This window comes from Pseudorca crassidens, chromosome 5, assembly GCF_039906515.1.
Source record: "Pseudorca crassidens isolate mPseCra1 chromosome 5, mPseCra1.hap1, whole genome shotgun sequence".
NCBI classification, from domain to species: Eukaryota; Metazoa; Chordata; class Mammalia; order Artiodactyla; family Delphinidae; genus Pseudorca; species Pseudorca crassidens.
This window is the reverse complement of record NC_090300.1, coordinates 82,316,789-82,343,053: the sequence shown is the minus strand read 5'-3', so window position 1 is coordinate 82,343,053 and position 26,265 is coordinate 82,316,789. Positions and strand designations below refer to the sequence as shown.

General features: G+C 38.3%; 1 protein-coding gene across 7 annotated transcripts in view; it reads right to left on the bottom strand.

The window, feature by feature from the left end:
* GOLGB1 (golgin B1) overlaps positions 1-22,977 on the bottom strand; it is an 85,816-nt gene extending 62,839 nt beyond the window's left edge. For all 7 annotated transcript variants that reach the window (XM_067738737.1, XM_067738738.1, XM_067738739.1 and 4 more), the window contains exons 1-4: positions 22,846-22,977; positions 3,703-3,797; positions 2,310-2,462; positions 1,965-2,117 (exon numbers count right to left, since the gene is read on the bottom strand). In XM_067738737.1, coding sequence (XP_067594838.1) covers positions 1,965-2,117; positions 2,310-2,462; positions 3,703-3,795 — 399 coding nt within the window. In that variant the 5' untranslated portion in view covers positions 3,796-3,797; positions 22,846-22,977. The remainder of the gene's footprint in view (positions 1-1,964; positions 2,118-2,309; positions 2,463-3,702; positions 3,798-22,845) is intronic.
* Between the last annotated feature and the right edge of the window lie 3,288 nt (positions 22,978-26,265).

The following is a 26,265-nucleotide window of genomic DNA, read 5'->3' as shown; positions in this document are numbered from 1 at the left end:
GTCACCACCAGCCCCTAGCCCCCAAAATGAACCTAGCCTGCTTATTGGAACCACACAGAATAATTTTACACTTTCTTCCACATAATAGTCAAGTATCTGAGGATTGCCATCCTTTCTTCAACTACGCTTTCCAGAGACTATCAAGCTCTGTCATGGGTATACAATAGTTAAAGAGCTGCTGTGACTGATTGCTGGAACTTAGAAATCATTTAATCCAATGCTTTTATTTAAAACAGAGGAAGGAAATGAAGCTACAAGATGATAATTTGTTTAAGGTCTCAGAGCTTTAAAAAAAAAAAGAAGGCAGAGTATAAAATAGATGATTTAAAAATCTAACAACATAGCAAAGGGAAAATTAAAAGAAACAAAGCCACATGGGGAGAGACAGGTTGGTGCTACCACAGCCAGGGGGAAGAAAGAATAATGAGAGGAAAAAAACAAAAAGTAAGAAAAGAAGAATCAAAATGAATACATTAGTTGAGAAGAGTAAGAGAAGCTTCTAAAATAAGCTTTGAGAAGTTAAATAAGGCTATCAATTAAGGAAAAGTAATATCTTCTGAGCATCACACCCAGGAAGGAAAGACGAACCACAGTACTAGTGAGCTAACTAGTGACCCCAAAGGTTGTGCCTAGAGAATTGATTAAAATCTCATTTCCCAAGAACTAAAATCATTGTGAATAAGAATACCAGTGGGTCAAAAACTAAAACAGGATGAAATCTAAGAAAAAATTAAAAGGTTTCTTATGTAGAGTTACATCTAAGCCAACTGGTAATGTGTACTGCGATGTGCTGGCCTCTCTGTATTCTATACCAAACTCTCCAAACAACTGAAGTTTCTTGTTCTCTAACTAGCTGGCTGAATGTGAATATTTGGGGTTTAACCATAGAGGAAAGGTAATAATAACAAGTATTAGGACAGTGCTCTATTTCTCAAAAGGCATAGGCACTTTCCTCACTCCTCTCTCCATCCCCAACCTTGAACGTTTTTGTTGGTGGCAGGCATAAACCTACAAAGCATCACTTAGAGGAGCCCAAAGTAATCTAGCTGATTAAGCCCACAATGCATGAAACTTTAATATACTATTATGTGGCCATAAAGACAAAGAATATTCTGTATCAAGTCACTGAACTAAAGAATTTCAGAGGTGGGAGAAACCTTAGAGTTCACCTAGTTTAATCTTCTAACTAAAGATAAAACTCCTCCAAAAGCTATGTGCCTCTCCTACTTAAATGCCTCAATTTAATTTTTTTTCTTCCTGTTAGCCTTTTTAACTCCCTGAAAGTCTAGGTCACAACTAATATTTAATTTCCATATGTTCTGTTGGCCTTTTATTCTGTGTTTGGCCCACAGCCCAGCTAGACTGCAAGCTCAAAAAGAAAGGACAGTATTGGGGACCTCCCTGGTGGTCCAGTGGCTAAGACACTGAGCTCACAATGGAGGGGGCCTGGGTTCGATCCCTGGTCAGGGAACTAGATCCCACATGTCACAACTAAGAGTTTGCATGCCACAACTAAAGATCCTGCATGCCGCAAATAAAAGATCCCACATGCCACAACGAAGATCCCATGTGCTGCAACTAAGACCCAGCACAGCCAAATAAATAAATAAATTTTTTTTTTTTAAAAAAGGACTGCACTGGGCTTCCCTGGTGGCGCAGTGGTTGAGAGTCCGCCTGCCGATGCAGGGGACACGGGTTCGTGCCCTGGTCTGGGAAGATCCCACATGCCGTGGAGCGGCCAGGCCCGTGAGCCATGGCCGCTGAGCCTGCGCATCTGGAGCCTGTGCTCCGCAATGGGAGAGGCCACAACAGTGAGAGGCCCGCGTACCGCAAGAAAAAAAAAAAAAGGACTGCATTTAGTGCTATATTACTTTAGCTTCATAAATTTTTGTGATTAGTGAAGATCTGCTATAATGAGAGCCTTTTTCTACTCAGAAAATGTGTATTATACCCAGTCACCATACCTTGGAGAGTTGCTCCTCTGACTGAGGTTCTGTGGACAGAACAGTCCCTCCTTGTGCCTTCATCTCTTCTATGTGTTTATTCAAAGAAGTTAATTTGGCCTTAGCATGAAGTTTTAGTTTTTTAATTTTGTTATCAGCAGCTTTTCTTTCTTCCTGTCAGAGAACAATGATGGTAAATACACAAATGCTTATTCATCACTTATCCAGCATATAACAAGTTATTCTCAGTAGGCATCATCTTGGACTAGTAGGGAAATCAGATTCTCTAATAATCTAAGTGAAGAAAAAAATCAAAGTGACTGTTATGTCTTTTATCAAGTGCTTGGCAAGGAAGGACAATGGTACCTGTAGAATTTCATCCTTCTGCTGTAGTTGAGCATCCTTCTGTCCAATGATTTCTTTTAGTTCCTGCACCAACTGCTCTGCATAAGCCAGGCGCTCCAGAACATCCTCTTGTGTTCTATCATTAAATTCCATGTCAGATTCTTGGGGTAATTCCTGGTATTTAGACAAAAAGTTGCCAATTTACAAGGGAAAAGGTATCAGCTTCCAAACAGGAGGTCCTTCATTGTAACTTTATCTTATGTCTTGTCCAACTCATATCCTTACTTAAGAAATCTTTCCAAGGAGATGAGAACCCAGGGGCAGGGTATGGGTTGGAGGAAAGGAGGAGCCTTAGTTGTCAAGAATGGGGCTTGGCTTATGTAAATCTTGTAGCCTAGTGGTAAAATTCCCGGGGACTGAATGCCCTGGGCTGTGGAAGTCCTCCAGAGATGTTGGTTGGATATTATTATAAGAGTTGTTTGGAGGGGCTGAGAGTTGTGGAAAAGGAGGGCGTGTGGAGGATGGTGGAGGGTGGAGGAGGGGGAATGCGTAGGGAGGGGGAGCAAAGTGAGCATGTGTGTACACTGTAAGGCGTCTAAGGCTGTGCAGGGATGGACAGGGACACGCTCATACTTACCTGGCAGAGGAAATAAAAATTTAAAAAATTTTAAATTTTAAAAAGAAATCTTTCCAATAATAACTACCCAATATTAGTTATTACCCAATATTATTATTAACCAATAATTATTATCATAGCCATTGCAATATATATTAAGTATTTTGTACATGTTAACTATTTTACAAACATTATCTCATTTACAGTCTTATCATACTAATTTTACCAAAGAGAAAAATAAAGGGAAGCAAAGATCACAAAACATTTAGTGGAAGAGCTCAAAATTTAAAATTAAGAGAGTAGTTGAATAAAATTCTCTTAATCACCAGGGAATACTGCTTGTCTTTCAAGAAAGTGAAAGGACTTTTTTTGAGTCCTATGTGACCTTCAAAAAATACAATACAGACTATAAGAGAAGTGATAGATGAATTTACAATAGCAAACAGATGGTCTGAAACCCAAAAGGTGCTCCAGTTCCACCATTTGTTGTTTCAAACCTTTCCTATGAAACAGGAATACATATCTGAGGAGTTAAAATAATCTAGCACTAAGTAAGCCCCAGGGGGACAAATGAGGACAATCTTTCTAATCTCATCCAGGACTTGATTCCCATTACTGTGTCTCACAGGCTACAAACTTACAGGAAAAGGATAATTTACAAAGTCTCAATATTTTTCTTAATCTTCTCTTCCACCTAGCACAAGGAAGGCTGCTCACACCCTTCTACCTTAAATTCTTGTCCTCAGAAGAACACGGAACATATTTCTCATTAGTTTAATTCAGAACAGAGCTACTCACAGGTTCTAAGGAAGCCCTCATATTCTCATCAGTTTCATCTCCTGATAATTCATGCAAAACAACATTTGCTAATCCTGACAATCGGCTCAGCATTTCTGCAAGAAAAGAAAACATAAGAATCAGTCAGATACATGCTTCTCCTATGATGGTAACTATCATTTATAAGTTAAATAAGAAAACTGTGCATGTGATATATATTAGACACAGACTACATCAGGATGATGTCTTTAAAAAGGCATTTCAGTATGTACACTGTAGTCAAACACTGTTCTTTTCAGTGACAACTACACAGAGATTTTAATCACCATCACTAATGTTTTAAAAATGAAATACATAATTGTTTAGTGGAAAATAATACACCTTACAGGTTATCTTTAATGCCTTTTCTTTCATCATAATTTCATTGGCAAACATGGAGTTCTAACTATTCCTTCCCCTGACAGACTATTATTCACTTCTGACCTGTCATATACACCCCATAGTTCAGCAAAATTTTTCTTTTTTTTTTTTTTTTTTGCGGTACGCGGGCCTCTCACTGTTGTGGCCTCTCCCGTTGCGGAGCACAGGCTCCGGACACGCAGCCTCAGCGGCCATGGCTCACGGGCCCAGCCGCGGGGCATGTGGGATCTTCCCAGACCGGGGCACGAACCCATGTCTCCTGCATCGGCAGGCGGACTCTCAACTACTGCGCCACCAGGGAAGCCCAAAATTTTTCTTTTTTATGTGCCTCATGAACCTGTTCTTTCAGGAAGCTTTCTCAGTAAACCATGTGGTTTCACTAAAATTTAAATGTAATCCTTGTTCAAAACATATAGCATTAAATGCATACATTAGAAAAAAAAGGAAGAATGACTAAAATCAGTAACCTATGCTTCTTCTGTAGGAAATTTGAAAAAGAAGAGCAAGTCAAAACAAATTTAAGCAGAAAAAAGAAAATTAATATTAGGGCAGAAATTAATAAAATTGAAAATAGAAAAATAAAGAAAATCGGCAAAACTAAAAGTTGATTCTTTGAAAACATGAATAAAATACATAAAGCTTGGTCAGACTGACAAACAAAAAGAGAGAAGACACAAATTGTCAATATCAGATATGAAACAGGAGAGAGACATCACTACTGACCTACCATACATTAAAAAGTAATAAAGGAACACTACAAATAACTCTATACCCATAAATTCATCAACATAGATGAAACAGGCCAATTCCTTGAAAGATAACAAGCCACCAAAACTCACTCAACTCACCTGAATACACACACACACACACACACACACACACACACTCACACACATGCAAGCACACATACCATTTCTCTCTCTCTTCCTTTTTCCTTCATTATTTATTTAATCATTCATTCAGATCAGTGTCACTTGCTAGTCCATAAACTCCTTAAAAGTGAGAATATTAATGTTTTGATAGGAAAGATCAAAATAAACTGGATTATCATAGCATTATTATAAGCAATTATGCTGAGTGACAAAATATTATTCGGCTTTTTTTTTTTTTTTTTTTTTTTGCGGTACGCGGGCCTCTCACTGTTGTGGCCTCTCCCGTTGCGGAGCACAGGTTCCGGACGCGCAGGCTCAGTGGCCATGGCTCACGGGCCCAGCCGCTCCGCGGCATGTGGGATCTTCCCGGACTGGGGCACGAACCCGTGTCCCCTGCATCGGCAGGCGGACTCTCAACCACTGCGCCACCAGGGAAGCCCTATTCGGCTTTTAAAATCCTCAGCAGGAAGAAATGTAAAAGCTATTGCACAAAATAAGCACTTGAATAAAACTAGTCTCTGCTATAGTTTTCTTCCACTCAGTAACAGTGTTTAGGGCAGCCATGGTCATTAATTAAGAAATGGCAAGACCTTTGTTTCTATAACAGGTTACTTAGATAAGCAGCATATAGCATTTGGAAAAGACGTGTGAAACAGGAAAGGAAGAGAAAACCACTAGGAGGGCAACATAGGACCATATAAAATTACATATATAATTACTGAAAGGGAAACACAAAGTCATATATAAGTGCATAGCGACATAATAATCAGTCACTCATCAGGTTATGAGACTCACAACTACAGTCAGCTAAAAAACAAACAAAACTCACCAGGACACAGACTCTAAACTTTCTTTTTAGCTCTAGACATTCAATTTTCTATAGTAATCATTAAAGAAGGAAATGAACACTATAACTAAAGAGTCTTTTTTAGGCACAGAAATGTGTACTAATCAAATAGTCATAACAGAACCTAACATATCAAGCAGAAGCACTTTATCTTCAAATTTTTCAGACTATGTTGGGAATAAGCAAAAGGAAAGAAAAAAAAAAACAACCGATAGGACTCTGAGAAGATGGTAATAGCAGATAGCATAGCTTTTGGATCTTCCTAAATTCCCACATAAAAACAGACAAAGCAATTAGATAACAAAATTAAAAACCCATGGACAGCCTTTACCAAAACGAACAAGCAAACAAATAAAATGAGGCAAAGTTTCCCACAAACTCCAAAATAAACATGGATATAGAAAAAACACCAAAAGCCACAAGATCTGTGTATCACTGTTGTCCATGCAGGAGGAATAAAGGGAAGCAAAGGGTAGCAGAATGTGCCACTCACTCCAAAATATGTCACTTGGCAGAAGGATTATTTTGGGCTAAAGCACTTGAAAAACAGCAGGTACAAGTAGGGTGTGCTGATCTCCCATTTTACTCCCTGAAAGGAAGAGATAAAACACCCATATGGAAGATGTTCTCTCTCTACCAGGAAGAAAAGTAATATTGTTGTCTCCAGGGATGGGGGCTGAAGCCAAAAGAAATCTGTAAAAACAAACCTTGTAAACTAACACTTATCTCCCAAGTCATTGCTCTATGATTAATGACCTCCTTCTGTTGTCTCATTTTCACAATTTACTACTGTTTGACCAACTCATTGTACAGATGTTAGATTCTAACTGCTTCTTTGGGTCTTCATTTCCTTATAAGGGCTCCCATGCCACATAAAGCTGATATTAAATAAATTTGTATGCTTTTCTCCTGTTAATCTTTCCTATATCAATTTAATTCTCAGACCTAGCCAAAAACCCTTAGAGAACAGAGGCAAAATTTTATCTCCCCTATAGAAACTGTAAGAGCACAACAGACCTAATACCAAGAGAACCACAAAAAATCCAGTGGGTATTCACTGGAAAATGTGTCCAGCCAATTCAAGAACAGTAGTTGGAAAAGGGAAATGCATCCCCACTCCAACAACGGGTAAGTACAAGAAACCTGCAAGGTCTGAAGTGGCTAAGGCAGCGCAGGCCACATTAATTCTCCAACCGATGAGCCAGGGATCTTTTTCAGAATAGGGCCTCCACTGAGGAGAATTTTCTGAGAAAAATTTGAAAATTAAGTCCTTACCTTTCAATAATTACTTTAAAAGTAAATGGATTAAATTTTCCAATCAAAAGACATCGTGGCTGAATGGATTAAAAGAACAAGATCCAACTATATGCTGTCCACAAGAGACTCACTTGATCTCTAATGATAACACACAGGCTGAAAGTGAAGGGATAGAAAAAGATATGCCATGAAAATAGTAACCAAAAGAAAGCAGGGGTAGCTGTACTTATAACAGACAAAAAAGACTTCAAGTAAAAAACTGACCAAGAGACAGAGAAGGTGTTTATATAATGACAGGGGAGATCAATTATTACATAACAGGATATGAACTTGTAAGTCTATAACAGGATATAACACTTGTGAATATATATGCACCCAAAATTAAAGCACCTAATTATATTTAGCAAATTTTAACAGAATTGAAGGGAGAAACAGGTAGCAATACAATAACAGTAGGAGACTTCAATATCCCACTTTCAACAATGGATAGATCATCCAGACACAAAAGCAATAAGGAAACACTGGACTTGAACAACACGTTATACAGAAAAGACCTAACAAACATATATAGAGCATTCCATCCAACAGCAGTAGAACATGCACTTTTTTCGAGTGCATATGTAACATTCTTTAGGATAGATCATATGTTGGCCCACAAAACAAGTCTTAACAATCTTAAGAAGACTGAAATCACATTGAGTATCATTTCTTAACACAATGGCATGAAACTAGAAATCAATAACAAGAGGAAAAATTGAAAATTCACAAACGTGAAAATTAACACACTCTGAAAAAACAACAGGTCAAAGGAGAAATCAAAAGGGAAATCAAAAACTATCTTGAGGCAGATGAAAATGAAAACATGACATATCAAAACTTATGGGATGTAGGTCTAAGAGGGAAGTTTTTTTGTTTGTTTTTTTATTATTATTATTTTAACATCTTTACTGGAGTATAATTGCTTTACAATGGTGTGGTATTTTCTGCTTTAAAACAAAGTGAATCAGCTATACATATACATATAACACCATATCTCTTCCCTCTTGCGTCTCCCTCCCATCCTCCCCATCCCACCGCTCTAGGTGGTCACAAAGCCCCAAGCTGATCTCCCTGTGCTATGTGGCTGCTTTCCACTAGCTATCTATTTTACGTTTGGTAGTGTATGTATGTCCATGCCACTCTCTCACTTCATCCCAGCTTACCCTACCCCCTCCCCGTGTCCTCAAGTCCATTTTCTATGTCTGCGTCTTTATTCCTGTCCTGCCCCTAGGTTCTTCAGAACCTTTTTTTTTTTTTTTTAGATTCCATATATATGTGTTAGCATACAGAATTTGTTTTTCTCTTTCTGACTTACTTCATTCTGTATGACAGACTCTAGGTCCATCCATCTCACTACAAATAACTCAATTTCATTTCTTTTTATGGCTGAGTATTATCCCATTGTATATATGTGCCACATCTTCTTTATCCATTCATCTGTCAATGGACACTTAGGTTGCTTCCATGTCCTGGCTCTTGTAAACAGAGATGCAATGAACATTGTGGTATATGACTCTTTTTGAATTATGGTTTTCTCAGGGTATATGCCCAGTAGTGGGATTGCTGGGTTGTATGGTAGTTCTACTTTTAGTTTTTTAAGGAACCTCCATACTGTTCTCCATAGTGGCTGTATCAATTTACATTCCTACCAGCAGTGCAAGAGGGTTCCCTTTGCTCCACACCCTCTCCAGCATTTATTGTTTGTAGATTTTTAAATGATGGTCATTCTGACTGGTGTGAGGTGACACCTCATTGTAGTTTTGATTTGCATTTCTCTAATGATCAGTGATGTTGAGCATCCTTTCATGTGTTTGTTGGCAGTCTGTATATCTTCTTTGGAGAAATGTCTGTTTAGGTTTTCTGCCCATTTTTGGATTGGGTTGTTTGTTTTTTTGTTATGGAGCTGCATGAGCTGCTTGTAAATTCTGGAGATTAACCCTTTGTCAGTTGCTTCATTTGCAAATATTTTCTCCCATTCTGAGGGTTGTCTTTTGGTCTTGTTTATGGTTTCCTTTGCTGTGCAAAAGCTTTGAAGTTTCATTAGGTCTCATTTGTTTATTTTTGTTTTTATTTCCATTTCTCTAGGAGGTGGGTCAGAAAGGATCTTGCTGTGATTTATGTCATAGAGTGTTCTGCCTATGTTTTCCTCTAAGAGTTTGATAGTTTCTGGCCTTACATTTAGGTCTTTAATCCATTTTGAGCCTATTTTTGTGTATGGTGTTAGGGAGTGATCTAATCTCATATTTTTACATGTACCTGTCCAGTTTTCCCAGCACCACTTATTGAAGAGGCTGTCCTTTGTCCACTGGACATTCCTGCCACCTTTATCAAAGATAAGGTGTCCATATGTGCGTGTGTTTATCTCTGGGCTTTCTATCCTGTTCCATTGATCTATCTTTCTGTTTTTGTGTCAGTACCATACTGTCTTGATTACTGTAGCTTTTTAGTATAGTCTGAAGTCAGGGAGCCTGATTCCTCCAGCTCCGTTTTTCATTCTCAAGATTGCTTTGGCTATTCAGGGTCTTTTGTGTTTCCATACAAATTGTGAAATTTTTTGTTCTAGTTCTGTGAAAAATGCCAGTGGTAGTTTGATAGGGATTGCATTGAATCTATAGATTGCTTTGGGTAGTACTCATTTTCACAATGTTGATTCTTCCAATCCAAGAACATGGTATATCTCTCCATCTATTTGTATCATCTTTAATTTCTTTCATCAGTGTCTTATAATTTTCTGCATACAGGTCTTTTGTCTCCTTAGGTAGGTTTATTCCTAGATATTTTATTCTTTTTGTTGCAATGGTAAATGGGAGTGTTTTCTTGATTTCACTTTCAGATTTTTCACCATTAGTATATAGGAGTGCCAGAGATTTCTGTGCATTAATTTTGTATCCTGCTACTTTACCAAATTCATTGATTAGCTCTAGTAGTTTTCTGGTAGCATCTTTAGGATTCTCTATGTATAGTATCATGTCATCTGCAAACAGTGACAGCTTTACTTCTTCTTTTCCAATTTGGATTCCTTTTATTTCTTTTTCTTCTCTGATTGCTGTGGCTAAAACTTCCAAAATTATGTTGAATAAGAGTCGTGAGAGTGGACAACCTTGTCTTGTTCCTGATCTTAGAGGAAATGGTTTCAGTTTTTCACCACTGAGAATGATGTTGGCTGTGGGTTTGTCATATATGGCATTTATTATGTTTAGGTAAGTTCCCTAAGAGGGAATTTTATAGCAACAAATGCCAACCTTTAAGAAAAGAAATATCTCAAATAAACAATGTAACTTTACACCTTAAGGAACTAGAAAAAGAAGAACAAACTAAGCTGAAAGTTAGCAGAAGGAAGGAAATAACCAAGATCAGAGCAGAAATAAATGAACTGAAGAGTAAAAAAATAATAGAAAAGATTGATGAAACTAAGTGATTTTCTATAAAGATAAAATTGACAAACTGTTAGGTATATCAACTAAGAAAGAAAGGAGAAAATTCAAATAAAAGTATATGTGAAAGAAAAAGAGGGGCTCTCCTGGTGGCACAGTGGTTAAGAATCCACCTGCCAATGCAGGAAGAACCCACATGCAGTGAAGCAACTAAGCCCATGTGCCACAACTACTGAAGCCTGAGCGCCTAGAGCCCATGCTCCACAACAAGAGAAACCACCACAATGAGAAGCCCATGCACCACAATGAAGAGTAGCCCCCACTTGCCGCAACTAGAGAAAGCCCGCACACAGCAACAAAGACCCAACACAGCCAAAAATAAATACATAAAGAAAAGACAGTAAGATGGATATCACAGAAATACAAAGGATCATAAGAGACTACAATATACAATTATATGCCAAAAAATTGGATAACCTTGAAGAAATGGATAAATTTCTAGAAACACACAACCTACCAAGACTCATTCATGAAGAAATAGAAAATCTGAAGAGACCAATAACAGTAAGAAATGGTAATCAAAAACCTCTTAACAAAGAAATGTCCAGGACCTGGTGGCTTCACTGGTGAATTCTACCAAATGTTTAAAGAAGAATTAATGCCAATCCTTTTCAAACTCTTCCCAAAAATCAAAGAGGAGGGAACACTTTCAAATTCATCTTACAAGACTAGCGTTACCTGATAATGAATCCATACGAGGACACTACAGGAAGAGAAAATTACAGCCCTATGTCCCTGATGAACATAGATGCAAAAATTCTCAACAAAATACTAAAAGATCAAATTCAGCTTCACACTAGCAGGACCATACACCATGATCAGGTAGAATTTATTCCTTGGATACAAGGATGGTTCAACATCCACAAATCAATTAATGTGATACACCACATCAACAAAATGATGGATAAGTATCATAAAATCATCTGAATAGATGCAGGAAAAGCATTTGACAAAATCCAACACTCTTTCATGATAAAAACTGAACAAGTTAGATACAGATGGGATGTACCTCAACATATAAGTTTATATACGACAAGACCACAGCTAACATCATACTCAATGGTGAAAAGCTGAAAGCTTTTCCTCTAAGATCAGAAACAAGACAAGGATGCCTATTCTCACCACTTCTACTCAGTATAGTACTGGAATTCCTAGCGAGAGTATTTAGGCAAGAAAAATAAATAAAAGCCATCCAAATCAGAAAGAAAGAAGTAAAATTGTCTCTGCAGAAGACATGATCTTACAAAGAGAAAACTCTAAAGAATCCACGAAAAGGCTGTTAAAACTAATAAATGAACTCAGTAAAGTCAAAGGATACAAAATCAGTATACAAAAGTTATTGTTTTTATACACTAACAATGCGCTAGCCAAAAAAATAATTAAGAAAACAAAACAAAACAAAACAAACAAAAAAAAGAAAACAACCCCATGTTTAATAGCACCAAAAATAATAATAAAGTACTTAGGAATAAATTTAACGAAGGAGGTGAAAGATCTGTGCACTGAAAACTATAAAACATTGGTGAAAGAGATTAAAGAAGACACAAATAAATACAACGATATCCTGTGTTCATGGATTAGAAGAGTTAATATTGTTAAAATGTACCTACCACTCAAAGCAATGTACAGAGTCAGCACAATCCTTATCAAAACTCCACTGGCTTTTTTCACAGAAATAGAAAAAAAAATCCTAAAATCATATAGAACCACAAAAGACCCTGAAAGGCCAAAGCAAGGAAGATCAATTCATCATCAAAGAAGGTGCCAAGTATAGACAACGAGTAAAGGACAGTCTATTCAATAAATGGTATTGGGAAAACTGGATATCCACATGCAGAAGAATAAAATTGGACCCTTATCTGACACCACATACAAAAATTAACTCCAACTTGGTTAAAAACTCTAACATAAGACCTGAACTGTAAAACTAGTGGAAGAAACACAGAAAAAAGGCTTCTCGACATTCGTGTGGGCAATTATTTCTTGGCTATGATCCCAAAAGTGCAGACAACAAAAGCAAAAATAGAAAAATGAGATTCCATCAAACTAAAAAGCTTCTGCATAGCAAAGGAAACAATGAAGAGACAAACTACGGAATGGAAGAAAATATTTGGAAACCACACACCTGATAAAGGAGTAATATCCAAAATATATAAGTAACTCTAACAACTTAATAGCAAGAAAACAAATAACCCAATTTTTTAAATGGGCAAAGGATTTAGATAGACACTTCTCAAAAGAAGACATACAAATGGTCAACAGGTATATGATAAATGCTCAACATCACTAATCATCAAGAGAATGCAAATCAAAATCACAACATCACCTCACACCTGTTAGAAAGGCTATTATCAAAAAGACGAAAGATAACAAGTGTTGGCCAGGATGTGGAGAAAAAGGCATGCTTGAACACTGTTGGTGGGAATGTAAACTGGCATGGCCATTATGAAAAACATATGGAGGTTCTACAAAAAACTAAAAATAGAACTACCATCTGATCCAGCAATTCCACTTCTGGGTATATACCTAAAGGAAATGAAATTAGTATCTTGAGGAGATATCTGCACTCCCATGTTCACTGCAGCATTATTCACAACAGCTAAATTACAGAATCAACCTAAGTGTCCACTGACAAATGAATGGATAAAGAAAATGTATACAGTATATACACACAATGGAATATTATTCAGTCCTAAAAAAATAAGGAAATCCTGCCATTTGTGAAAACATAGATGAACCTAGAGGACATTATGCGGAATGAAATAAGCCAGGTACAGAAAGACAAGTACTGCATGATCTCATCTATATATGGAATCTAAAAAAGTCAAACTCAAGGAAGCAGAGAGTAGAATAGTGATTGCCAGGTAGTAGAGGATAGGGGAAATGGGGAGATATTTGTTAAAGGGTACAAAATTTCAATTATGCCAGATGAATAATGTCTGGGAATCTAATGTACAGCATGGTGACTACAGGCAGTTTGCTAAGAGAGTAGATTTTAAATATTCTCACCTCCAAAAAAAAAAGGTAACTACATAAGATGATAAATATATTAATTAGCTTGAATGTGGTAATCATTTAACAATGTATACATATATCAATACATCACTAACACCTTAAATATATATATTTTTGTCAATTACACCTCAAAGAAGCTTAAAAAAATGATTAATATCTACTTCCAATATTGACACCTACTTAACAAAAATTAACGGGTAAGTATTAATTGCTAAATGAATGTAGAGCACCTAACAGTACAGCAGAGCACAAACCGTAGGTATATGACAGAAATGTGTATCATATTTACTTTTACAAAAGAAAAATTAAACTTTGATATTCTTACCATTTTCTATGATGCAAACTTTGGTGAACACACACACATAGGTATATATGTGATTTCTTCATATGAATTAAAACAAATAAATTTATCAATTATCCCCCAACAAAAATAGAAAAACCCAGAAATGAAGCAGAAACACAAGAAATAATTTAAAATTAAAAAAATATTTTGGAAATAAAGATGAAACTAAAGGGAATAAGTATACGAATAATCACAACAAAGATTGCCTTAAAAAAAAAGAAAGTTGAAATGAAGGATAATTTTAAAAATCAAAAAGAAATTCGCCATAAATTAAACATGTAACTACTTTGTGACCCAGTAATTTTACTCCTAGGCATTTATCTCAGAGCAATGAAAACTTAAATTCACCCATAAACCTATACATGAGTGTTCTTAGCAGCTTTAGTTTTAAGTACCCCAAACTGGAATCAGCAAGGATGTCCTTCAACAAGTAAATGGTTAAATAAACTATGGTACAGGCATAGCTCGTTTTATTGAGCTTTGCTTTATTGTACTTTGCAGATATTGATTGCATTTTTTACAAATTGAAGGTTTGTGGCAACTCTGTGTTGAGCCAGTCTACTGGTACCATTTTTCCTATAGCACTTGCTCACTTCATATCTCTCTGTGTCACATTTTGTTAACTCTCGCACTATTTCAAGCCTTTTCACTATTCTTATATTTATGGTGGTCTGTGATCTTTGATGTTATTGTAATTGTTGTGGGGCACCATGAACCACACCCTTATCAGGTGGTGAACTTAATCAATAAATGCTGTATGTGTCCTAACTGCTCCACCCACCAGCCGTTGCCGCCTCTCCCTCTCCTTGGGCTTCCCTATTCCCCGAGACACAACAGTATGGAAATTAGGCCAATTAATAATCCTACAATGGCTTCTAAGTGTTCAAGTGAAAGGAGGAGTCACACGTTTCTCACTTTAAATCAAAAGCTAGGAGTGATTAAGCTTAGTGAGGAAGGGAGGTCAAAAGCCCAGAGAAGACGAAAGGCCTCTTGCGCTAAACAGCCATGTTGTCATTGCAAAGGAAAATTTCTTGAAGGAAATTAAAAGTGCTACTCCAGTGAACTCACAATGATAATAAAGCAAAAGAGCCTTATCGCTGATGTGGAGAAAGTTTCAGTGGTCTAGATAGAAGATCAAATCAGCTACAACATTCCCTTAAGCCAAACCCTAACCCAGAGCAAGGCCCTAACTCCCTTCAATTCTGTGAAGGCTGAGAGAGGTGAGGAATCTGCAGAAGAAAAGTTTGAAGTTAGCAGAGGTTGGTTCATGAGGTTGAAACAAGGTGAAACAGCAAGTGCTGATGTAGAAGCTGTAGCAAGTTATCTAGAAGATCTAGCTAAGATAATTAGTGAAGGTGGCTACACTAAACAACAGATTCTCAGCGTAGACAAAACAGCCTCCTATTGGAAGAAGATGCCATCTAGGATTTTCATAGCTAGCGAGAAGTTAATGCCTGGCTTCAAAGCTCAAAGGACAGTCTGACTCTCTTGTTAGGGGTTAATGCAGCTGGAGACTAAGTTGAAGCCAATGCTCATTTACCATCCTGAAAATCCTAGGGCTCTTAAGAATGATGTTAAATCTACTCTGCCTGTGCTCTATAAATGGAAAAACAAAGTCTGGATAACAGCACGTCTGTTTACAACATGGTTTACTGAATATTTAAGCCCACTGTTGAGACCTACTGCTCAGAAAAAAAGCTCCTGGTTATCCAAGAGCTCTCATGGAAATGTATAATGAGATTAATGTTGTTTTCATGCCTGCTAACAAAACATCCATTCTGCAACCCAAATTCTTTTTGAAATTACCCAGGAGTAATTTCAATTCTCAAGTCTTATTACTTAAGAAATACATTCCCTAAGCCTATAGCTGTCATAGATTCCTCTGATGGATTTGGGCAAAGTAAACTGAAAACCTTCTGGAAAGGACTGACCATTCTAGATTCTGCTAAGAACATTCATGCTTCACGAAAAAAGGTAAAAATATTAACATTAACAGGAGTTTGGGAGAAGTCAAGCCCAACCCTCACTGATGACCTCTGAGAGGTTCAAGACTTTGGTGGAAGAAGTAACTGCAGATGTGGTGGAAACAGCAAGAGAACTAGAATTAAAAGTAGAGGCTGAAGATGTGACTGAATTGCTGCAATCTAAGGATAAATCTTTAAAGGATGAGGAGTTACTCCTTCTAGATGAACAAAGAAAGTGGTTTCTTGAGATGGAATCTACTCCTGGTGAAGATGCTACAAAGACTGTTGAAATGACAGCAAAGCATTTAGAATATTACATAAACTTAGTTAACAGAGTAGCGGCAGGTTTGAGAGGATCAACTCCAATTTTCAAAGAAATTCTGCTGTGGGTAAAATGCTATCAAACAGCACTGCATGTTACAGAGAATTTGTTCATGAAAGGAAGAGTTAATCGATGCAGCAAACTTCAATGTTGTCTTATTTTTAAAAACTGCCACAACCATTCCAACTTTCAGCAACTACCACCCTGATCAGTCAGCAGCCATGAACATCAAGGCAAGATCCTGTATCTACCAGCAAAAAGATTACAACTTGCTGAAGGCTCAGATGGTAGCATTTTTCATGATAAAGCACTTTTTAATTAAGGTATGTATATTTTTTAGACATAATGCTATTTCACACTTAAAAGACTACAATATAGTGTAAATGTAATTTTTATATGCACTGGGAAACCAAAAAATTTGTGTGACTCACTTTATTGTGATATTAGCTTTATTGCAGTGGTCTGGAACTGAACCCACAATATCTCCAAGGTATGCCTGTACATACATACCATGGCATACTACATAGCAATAAACAGGAACAAGCTACTGATACACCTAACAATTTAGATGAATGAATCTCCAGGAAATCATGCTGAATGAAAAAGAAAAAGCCAGTTCCAAAAGGTTACATGCTATATAATTCCACATTTACAGAATATTTTGAAATGACAAAATTTTAGAAATGGAGGACAGATGAATGGTTACCAGTGCTTAGGGAGAAGCTGAAGGTGAGAGGGTAGGAGGTGGTTATAATTATAAAACGGCAACACAAGGTATCCTTGTGGTGTTAGAACTGTTCAATATCTTAATTATGGTGGTGGATACAGGAACCTACACATAGGTGATAAAATTTTATAGAACTTAACATACATGTATACAAATAAAATTGGGGAATGTATTATCAGCATCCTGGTTGTGATATTATACAATAGTTTTCTAAAATGTTACCACTGAAGGAAACTGAACAACGCATACAAGGTTTCTCTCTATATTATTTATTAGAATTGCATTTGAATCCACAATTACCTCAATTTAAAAAAGAAAAAGATTAAACTAAATGTGATATCTTACGATAATACCGTGGAACAGAAAAAGGACATCAATGGAGAAATGAGTAAAATCCAAAGTATGGAGTTTAGTTAATAGTAACGCATCAGTGTTGATTTCTTAGTTTTGACAAATGCACTTTTCCACTGTAACATGCTAACATTAGAGAATACTGGGTGAGAGATATACTGAATTCTGAACTATCTTTGCATATTTTCTATAGTAAATTTAATATTGTTCCTAATGCTTTGTTTCTCTTAAAAAATTCAAAGAAATAAATAGTAAAGAAGGAATCAAGAGAAAGTGATAAATATTGCAGATAAGCAATGAGGATAATAGGATCCCCGAAAAAGAAAACCAAAGCAAAGGTACAGAACAAACGCAAAAAACAAAAGCCAAGAGCACTTATCTGAAATTTTAAAAGATCTGAAGTTACATACTGAAAGAAGCCACCAGATACCTGAGAATATCAACCCAGAATGACCAACAAGACATTCTAGTAAAATTAATGGACTTAAAAGAATTCTTTGAGGTTTAGGCTGAAATGTGACTTACAAGCAAAAAAACAAAAAAGACTATGGTCAGACTTTTCAACAGCAATGCTTTGCCAGAAAAAAAAATGGAGTTACAGACTTGAGATATTTAAGGAAAGAAAATGTGAGCTAAGGATTTTATTTTCAGAAAAAATGACCTTCAGATATAAAGAGCACAGACAGAATGTTACAAACTTGCAAGAAAATTAATGAAAAATTTTCCCAGGAGCCTTTCCTAAGGCATCTATTAGAGAAAAAGCTTGAGATAACCAAAATGACTAAAGAAACATCATCATAAGGACTGGTGTGAGCACTAAATATATTACTCATAGAACTAAGACTGGGATGGAGACAGCATAGTATTTAACGATTATATGCTCTGACAACATATAGGGCTCCAATTTTTAAAAAATGGGGAAAATGTAAATAGCACATACAAAAAAAAACTTATAAAAATTTTAACAACCAAAATTGGCGGTGTTCATTATCAGTATTATTATTCCTTGACTATTATATGTGCCCTGTGGAATTAAATGAGTAATTATGGGCATAGTAATTCTATCATACAGTCATTATGAAAAAAGGAGATAGACATATAACACAAAAGAAATTAAGAACCCCAAAATAAAAACTAATCTTGAATTTGAATCAAAAGTACCAGTATGAACCTATAAGGTATTTTACCTTAGCACATATATTTTCCTAGCTCTGTGCATTGAAAAAAACTATGACAAACTGAGAAGCAATAAGTATTTCTAGTCTTGAAATACTATTCCCCGTTAAAAAAAAATTTTTTTTTAATAGGAGGGCTTCTTAGAGAAATGGCTGATTTCAATTCTGAAGCAGGAAATGGTACAAAATGAGCCTGAAACATTTTTTCATACAAAATAGCAAGGAAGCTAACAAAGACTAACATAGAGTCATGTCAAAAGGATCCAGGAGACAAACTGAAGAAGTTCCCACAGGCCAAAGGAACAACTGAGTTTCTAATAAGATTATGAATTAAATTGCAACAGATATTTAAATCCACCAAAAATGTTTAAATTCACAAGTTCATAATAATAATAAACTGGTCATCATCTGAACTAAGTATCATGAAAACTAGGTAAGTACAAGGATTTATCTTGTCTTTTCTATTTGGACTTTGCCTTATGACTCCATGATGCAAGAGTGATTTCTATAGCTGTTGACATTAAAGGAATAACATGGAAGTGTAAAAGGATGGGCACCTCAGGCACAGTTAGGGTCTTTAGGTAGCTCAGAGGTTGGGAATCTGAGGGCAAGAGAGCCACTAAGTAGCCATGCTTAAGCTAAATGAAGAAAGATGGATCTCTGCCTCTGAAAGGCTCACTGTAGGATAGAAATGGGCAAATGCACATATAAAAATTAGTAAAGGGGAAAACATATAGTAATAAATTCATGTAAGGAATATCTGTGACTACTGGACAAGCAATGCTCTTGCTGTTGTTTTATAAAGCACCAGAATCATGAATAGCAATTTGGGAAAAGAATAAAATAAAGAGCTTCATGCCAAGGTCAGGGTTCAATAAAACATTCAGGCAAATAAAACAATCCCTCAGAGTCAATGCTGGCCACACCTTCTATAAATTCTGCCACAGGATCTCAACACTTCTGTGTTGAGGTGGCATTTAGAATTCCATGAGTCTTATTTTCTCAGTATTCACTGCTAATTGTTTTCAAAATATCTACTTGGTGTGGAGCATTATGCTAAGAACCACAAAAATATAAAAAGAAATATAAGGCATGCCCCAACCACAGAGAACCTAGTACAAAATGCATGGGAAAATAAAGTAACTGAAGACAGTGAGCACATGCCTATGACTACATGCATACGCACCACTTGCTTTGGAATTTAAATCACATTTTCCCACAGAAACAACAACACAGAAAATGGTTGTATTTCCGTATCAGTCCTCAAACTCACTCAATGCATGTTTAGCTGAGCCTCAGTAGTTTTCCTTAATTCTAAGTGATCCTCAACCAGTTTGAGAAGCTGATAGGAAATGGTGCTATATAGCTGGGAAAAGCATATGCAATACTATGATATAATTTTACAGTTAGAAAATGGAAAACCAGTTTTCATAACACAAAAAAACTTGTTTTTATTAAACAAATTTAGCAGTAAACGGTATCTATAACTTATATACACAGTACTATGTACTAAATACTACTCCAATTGCTTTACATATAATAACTTATTTATCCTCATCATTTTACTCATTTTATTTTTAAAACAACTCCAAGGAGGAGTTCTATCAATATCCCTAGTATTAAAGTGTGTAAGGCATAGGGAAGTTAAGTAATCTTCCCAGTCACAGAGCTCGACAAAGCTTCTTTACTGGTAGAGATTCAGAAGATAACCTATTTTCTGAGCAACCTCATCACCCAACATTCTTCACTGGGGCTGAAAATAGTGCTGGAGGCATGAGGGCACTCGTATACTTGTACATACTTACAGTTATATAACCACTAGACTAAAATGAAATGACTCACAGTAGTAGGGCTCTAAAGAATTCCGTATTGTTTATACCATAGATAGGCTCATTCAAGGGAACAAAGGATATTTGCACATGGATATTCACTACAGCAGTGGTTTTTGTTTGTTTTTAAGAGAGTTTATTTTTACTTTTTAAAATTTTTGGCCTCGCAGTATGCAGGATCTTAGTTCCTGGACCAGGGATCAAACCCATGCCCCCTGCAGTCGAAGCACAGAGTCTTAACCACTGGACTGCCGGGGAAGTCCCTACAGCAGTGTTTGTGATGACTAATGACTGAAAACAATATCAATGTCCATCAGTAGGGGACAGGCTAAATACATTTTGATATTTCTACAGGGGAATGCTGTACAGCCTTTTAAAAGAATGGGATAGTTTATACTTATGGATATGGGAAAAATACCTTATAGTATAAAGTGGAAAAAAAAAAGGTGTAGAATAGCAGGTATATTACGATTCAACTTGTGTGAGAGAGAAAAGGAGAGGGATATATATTACACATGTGCTTGAATATGATCAGAAATTTTCTTAAGAATAAACAAATTATTTACAGTGCTTACTTCTGGGAAATAGGGAATGGGGAAAAGGATCAGTACATAGAGGAGAAAGAGATTTTTGTTTTTATATTATATCCTTTTGTATTGAATTTACTTTTACCAAAAGCACATACTGCTGATTTTAAATTAGCTTAATTAAAAATGGAGTATTGTAGAGCTTAACATCCTTTCATATAGTGGTTCCTAACAATATACCAGTAGGTAATGATCAGTGATGAGACGTGTCCCAAATAATTTATTTCTAATAGTAGTTAAGCTAGAGAAGTTTATGAATGATTTTTTACAAACAAGAATAAAATCAACATCCTTTTAATTAATCCACTAATGTAACGGGGATAAAAAGAGAGACTTTAATATTCAAGCAGAGGGAAAAGAGAGTTATATCCTAAAGATGATTATTTTTAGAAGAGGCTGCATCTCAGAGGAATGGAGGTCCTCAATAATAATAATAATAATAAATTAAAATAAAAAGGATTCCCCCAATCTGGAAGTCCTCAGAGATGCAAACACCTTTCTCAAAAAATAAGGAAACATCTTTATGTGATCTCCAGATCTCCAGATCTGGAAGTCCTCAGAGATGCAAACACCTTTCTCAAAAAATAAGGAAACATCTTTATGTGATCTTTTCTCAAAAAATAAGGAAACATCTTTATGTGATCTCCAGATTTATGTGGGAGTGTCCCAGAAAATGGGCAAGAATTTGTTTTCATCCTTTTAAATATGTATGTTTTTGTATATTTTATAAGTAATATATTTACAGTGTTATTCATACATTATTTATAATTAAATATACAGTATTTAGAGGATGGTTGCTCAAAAAAAAGTTTTATTGATAGGGCAAGCAATTAAAAATGTTTGGAAACTACTGATGTAGTCCAACAAATTTAATACAGTGAAGAGGAAAGCATTAAATGGCCATTCCATGGTCAAAGGATGAAAAGTAAAAGCTGTGAAACAGTCAGTGTACAACGTCTGCAATTTTTTGACCATTCACAATTATTCTGACCATCCAAATTTAATTACTTCATTCTTCTGAAAAGGCCTCCAGCCTTTCTGCGGGGAGTTCTCCACTGCCATCTTGCACAGAACTGTGAGAGCCTTTAAAAGCTCAGAAAGCTTCCAACTACTTCCAAAAGTGAAAGTACTTATCCAGTGATTTTTAAATATCTCTGCCCCACTCTTAAACTGTCCTCTCCGCACAGACCAACTGGAACTCTTTGAGTAAGCCAGACAAATATATTCCTCATTTGTCGAGGGGCTCATCCTCTGCTTCACACTCCTACGCACCACTCCTGTTACGCAGAATAAACATCCTCCACACCACCAAATCAAGTTCTTTTTCCTCCAAACTCTATTAAGGGTTCCCTTTCCTCTAACTGCCTGACCACCTCTGATTCCTGGGACTTTAGTGCTGATGGGATCGCAAGGATCTTCCCTCTCTCCGAATCTCTCCAGCAACTCATTAGCAGGATCATTCGTCAGGCCCTCGTTTGAGTTACTGTCGCCAATGTTTCTGCGATCTCTGCCCTCAAGACTTTTGGTTTGTCTGGGTCCCGCCTCCCCTTCCCGACACTAAGTTTGTTTAGGGCCTGAGCGCAGGGGCCTGGCAGGTTCTCTCCGACGTCAGCTGTTGCGTACACAGGTCAGCCTGAGCAGGCCGCTCAGGGAACAAGGCCGTCCTGACAGGACCGCCCGGAGCGCCTTTCTCCGTCGCTCCCGGAGGAGAAACGTCCTGGGGATGGGGTAAAGAGTGCATATGTGCCTAGAGGCTGCACAGGGCGACCCCGAAGCCATCCGGCGGGGCCAGCTGGCGGGTGGACGATTAGAACTAGGCCTGGTAGGTGAAGGGAGGCGGACTGAACGGCCGGATCCGGGACTGAATCAGGACGGGGAGGGAATCCGAGTGTGGCTGCTTTGGCAGCCCCGCGGGTCCTGTGGCGGGGGTGACCGTTACAAGGCTCAAGGAGGCGAAGAGTTGGGGAGCGTCCCCCACTCACCTGGAAGAGGCTGTCGCCGGAGGCTCCAGCTGCCCCCCTCCCAAATTTAAGCCACGTCAGCTCGGGAATCCCGTACGCGACACCTACCGCTGCAGCGCCCCGCCAAGGGACTCAACCACTGGCAGTTGGGACGGAAAAGGGGATTAGGCTATGGACCAATCAGGACTTAGCAGCCGGGCGTTACCAGGGAGACCAGGCACGCCTTGTTTGTAACTAACTCTTCAACAATGACAGAGACCAATCAACGTCGGGATGTGCTCCGCTTCCTCAAAGAAACAGCCAATGGACTCTGAAGAGTAGAGGAGGGGCGGAGTCAGACGGGAGCAAGGGTTCCGGAAGAAAATCTAGGGAAGAGCCGGAAATGCCGGGAGGGCGGGCGTTCTGGTAAGGTCAGGTGTTGATGGGACGGCCGATTTCTTCTAATTCTTCCGCGGGATTGGCGGTGCCTGACCCAGCTTAGGGCTTGGGGTTTTGCTGAGACACTGCACCCCGGGAAACCAGCTGCCGTTAGGATTGTTGAATGAGCTGTGAAGGGAGTGGGGATGTGGGTTTTGCTCTTAGAGTCATAAAATATTAGAGCCAGAAGGTAGGTGGTCTAATATGACTTTTTCATTTTACTGATGAAAAATGAGAACCAGTTTAAAGTGACTTGCCCAAAGACAAACAGCAACTTACTGATGGAACTTGGGCAAGAACCTGGCGTTTGTATGAAAGGATCAGAGATGTTTCTAAGGACATGAATGAGAGAGAGAATAGTGAACACTAGGAAATGCGTTTTAGGAAGTGGGGCTTGAACTGGCCCTTAAACAGAGGTTGAGGGTTGAGGGCTTGGGTCCTGGAATGGGAGTCAGTGACTAAGGAAAGGGGGGAAAGTAGCTTACTGTGTACCAGGCACTCAGCCCACTATATGCATCCTCACCCTAGTGCTTACATAACCCTTTGAGGTTTGAACATCAGTAAGGCCTTTGCTGGCTACCCATCTAAAATTGTAGTCCCCTGTAATCACCGTGTACTGTTCTTAGACCTGGAGATATTGCTGAGACCAAGAAACAAAAGTTCCTGCCCTTTTGAAAATAATAATTTAGTGAGGAGAGAGAAAATAAACAGTTGGCCCTTGGACCACACAAGTGTGAACTGCACGGGTCCACTTATACACTGATTTTTTTTTCAGTAATAAATACTACACTATCTGGCCTGGTTGAACCCGTGAACAGAACTACCTGTAAGGAAGAAACATGTATAGGGAGAACCAACTCCCTAATTTATTCTGGGGTTTACGACTACAGAGGGTCAGTGCTCCTAATTCCCATGTTGTTCAAGGGTCAACTGTAATATGGTAGATGGCAAAATGCTTAGGAAAGATGCAAGCAGAGATGGAGTATAGTGGGTGCGGGGGACTGCAATTTTAGAGAAACTGAGACCAGGCATGCTGGCTTTTGCTTCATTCTCTTGTACTTCTTAAAACTTGGAATGTAAAGGGCAGCCCTTCCAGGGCCCAACATGAGCCAGGGCTTGCAGGGCTTATTCTGCAGGCTCTCCAAGAGATTTTATTTGCGGTCAGTGAGCAAGGGAATGTTGCTGTATATCAACTGCAGCTGTTTAGGGTTGAGGCACCCAGCTGACTGCATCAACAGCTGAAATTGCTCCCTGATGATGTGCAGACCCTTCATGTAGCTGGTCTCTGTGAGTTATATTTAAATACAGTCATTAAATAAAATCCTCACTAATCAGGATTCCCTAGTGGTAAAGAAGTCTAAATTATGAGATCTGGATTTTGTATGAAAGTATCTGTGTATACTTGTCCACAGAGGTCTGGGTCTTTATCTATATTCCCCTAGGTCAGCAAAAATCCCAGAAGGATCCAGAGTGTACCAAATACCCAATACTCAAAGCCTAAGAAAAGACTGTTCTGAAATCCCTAGCCCTCGTAAGTAGTAAGTCATGGGTGTCTCCTCTGGAAGTGCAGAGATGCCTGTGCATACTTTGGTGCCCATTTCTTGACTAGGGCCTGCCTACAGAATGCAGCCACAGTAGACGGGACTGGTGTCCCACCTACATTGAGGACAGAGGGACTGCCGCTGTGTGAATTGTTTGGGCTTTGTTCTGGTGTCCCAAGGAGGCCAATATGACATGGGGTAGATTTCAGGCCATTTGTCTCCATGTCGCAGTTGGTAGTCATCCTTCATGCCAATTAACTCCTAGAAACAGATGCCAGAGGAAGCTCTTTACAGGAATTAGGACTTTTGTTCTCCTGACTTTCCTCCTGGGAATGTCAGCACTCCTGATTAAGCACTAGACCCATGGAGAGACTGAGCTGACTTTAGGAAAACTGAGACCAGGCCTGATGACTTCCAGCTTCCTGCACTCCTTAAAACTTGAAATGTACAGCAGCCCTTGATGTGTTTTTTTCCAGCCCAGCTCCAGTTTTTGCTCTCCATGGGTCCCTGTAGATAGTCTATCTTTGACGATGGAAGAGATTAGGATTTGGGGGCTCTTCTGTCTGTGGAGCTGCAGGTGTCTCCTTGCCTCCTGCTGGATGAACTTTGGGATGGGGACCAAGGATGGCAGGTTGTTTCTTGAGAAGGCTATAAGTGTGGAATGAGTAGATGTCCTGATTCAGCTTCTCAGAGGCATCAGAGATGCCTGAGGGATACAGAAACTTGCTGATTTATGCTCTTATCTTGATATTAAGGCCTTGATATTAAGGTCTTTCAGCTCTTGCTGGGCATCCTCAAGCAGCAGCGGTTTTGCCCAAAGGTGGGCAGGGCTAAGCAGGAACCCTGGCACATGGGAGAACAGGAGAGCTGAAGAGACCAGGCATTCTTGCCTAGAAGATGGCAAGAGTTGTCTCCCAGCTCTTGCTAGGATCTGCTCCTCTGACAGTTGAAGAAGAAACCACTGTTAAAACTCCCCCTGTGTCTTCAGGGGCTAGAGATGCTATAACTGTTTGACTCAAAGGCCTGGAATAATCCAGGCTCCAGGAGAATTGATTGAGCCCTCTTCTAACTTCAAGAGTCTTCCCCCACAGAATCAGCAGGCTCTGGATACTTCATGGAACATGTGGAGCCAGGCAGAAAATCTTGGAAGCCCTGGTGGGCAAAGGGTGGGAATGGCTGAAACAAGTGGGATTATTCTCTATAGGGGATGAAGCCACAGTAGTTTGTAGAGGAGAAGCAACATTTATGCCACAAGAACTCAGTTACTATTTCTATATGAATTGTTACTGAGCATTTACAATATATGAGGAAGTCATATGGGGAGCAGTGGTAACTTTCTCATCCTGAGGCACCTAGAGCCAAGGGCATGAGGAACCTGAAATCAAAGAGAAGAAAATTCCTAGGAGATGTAACCATACAGCTCTTATTCAGCATTGATTCAACAACTACTTACTAAGCACAGACCATGTGTCAGGCACTTTAT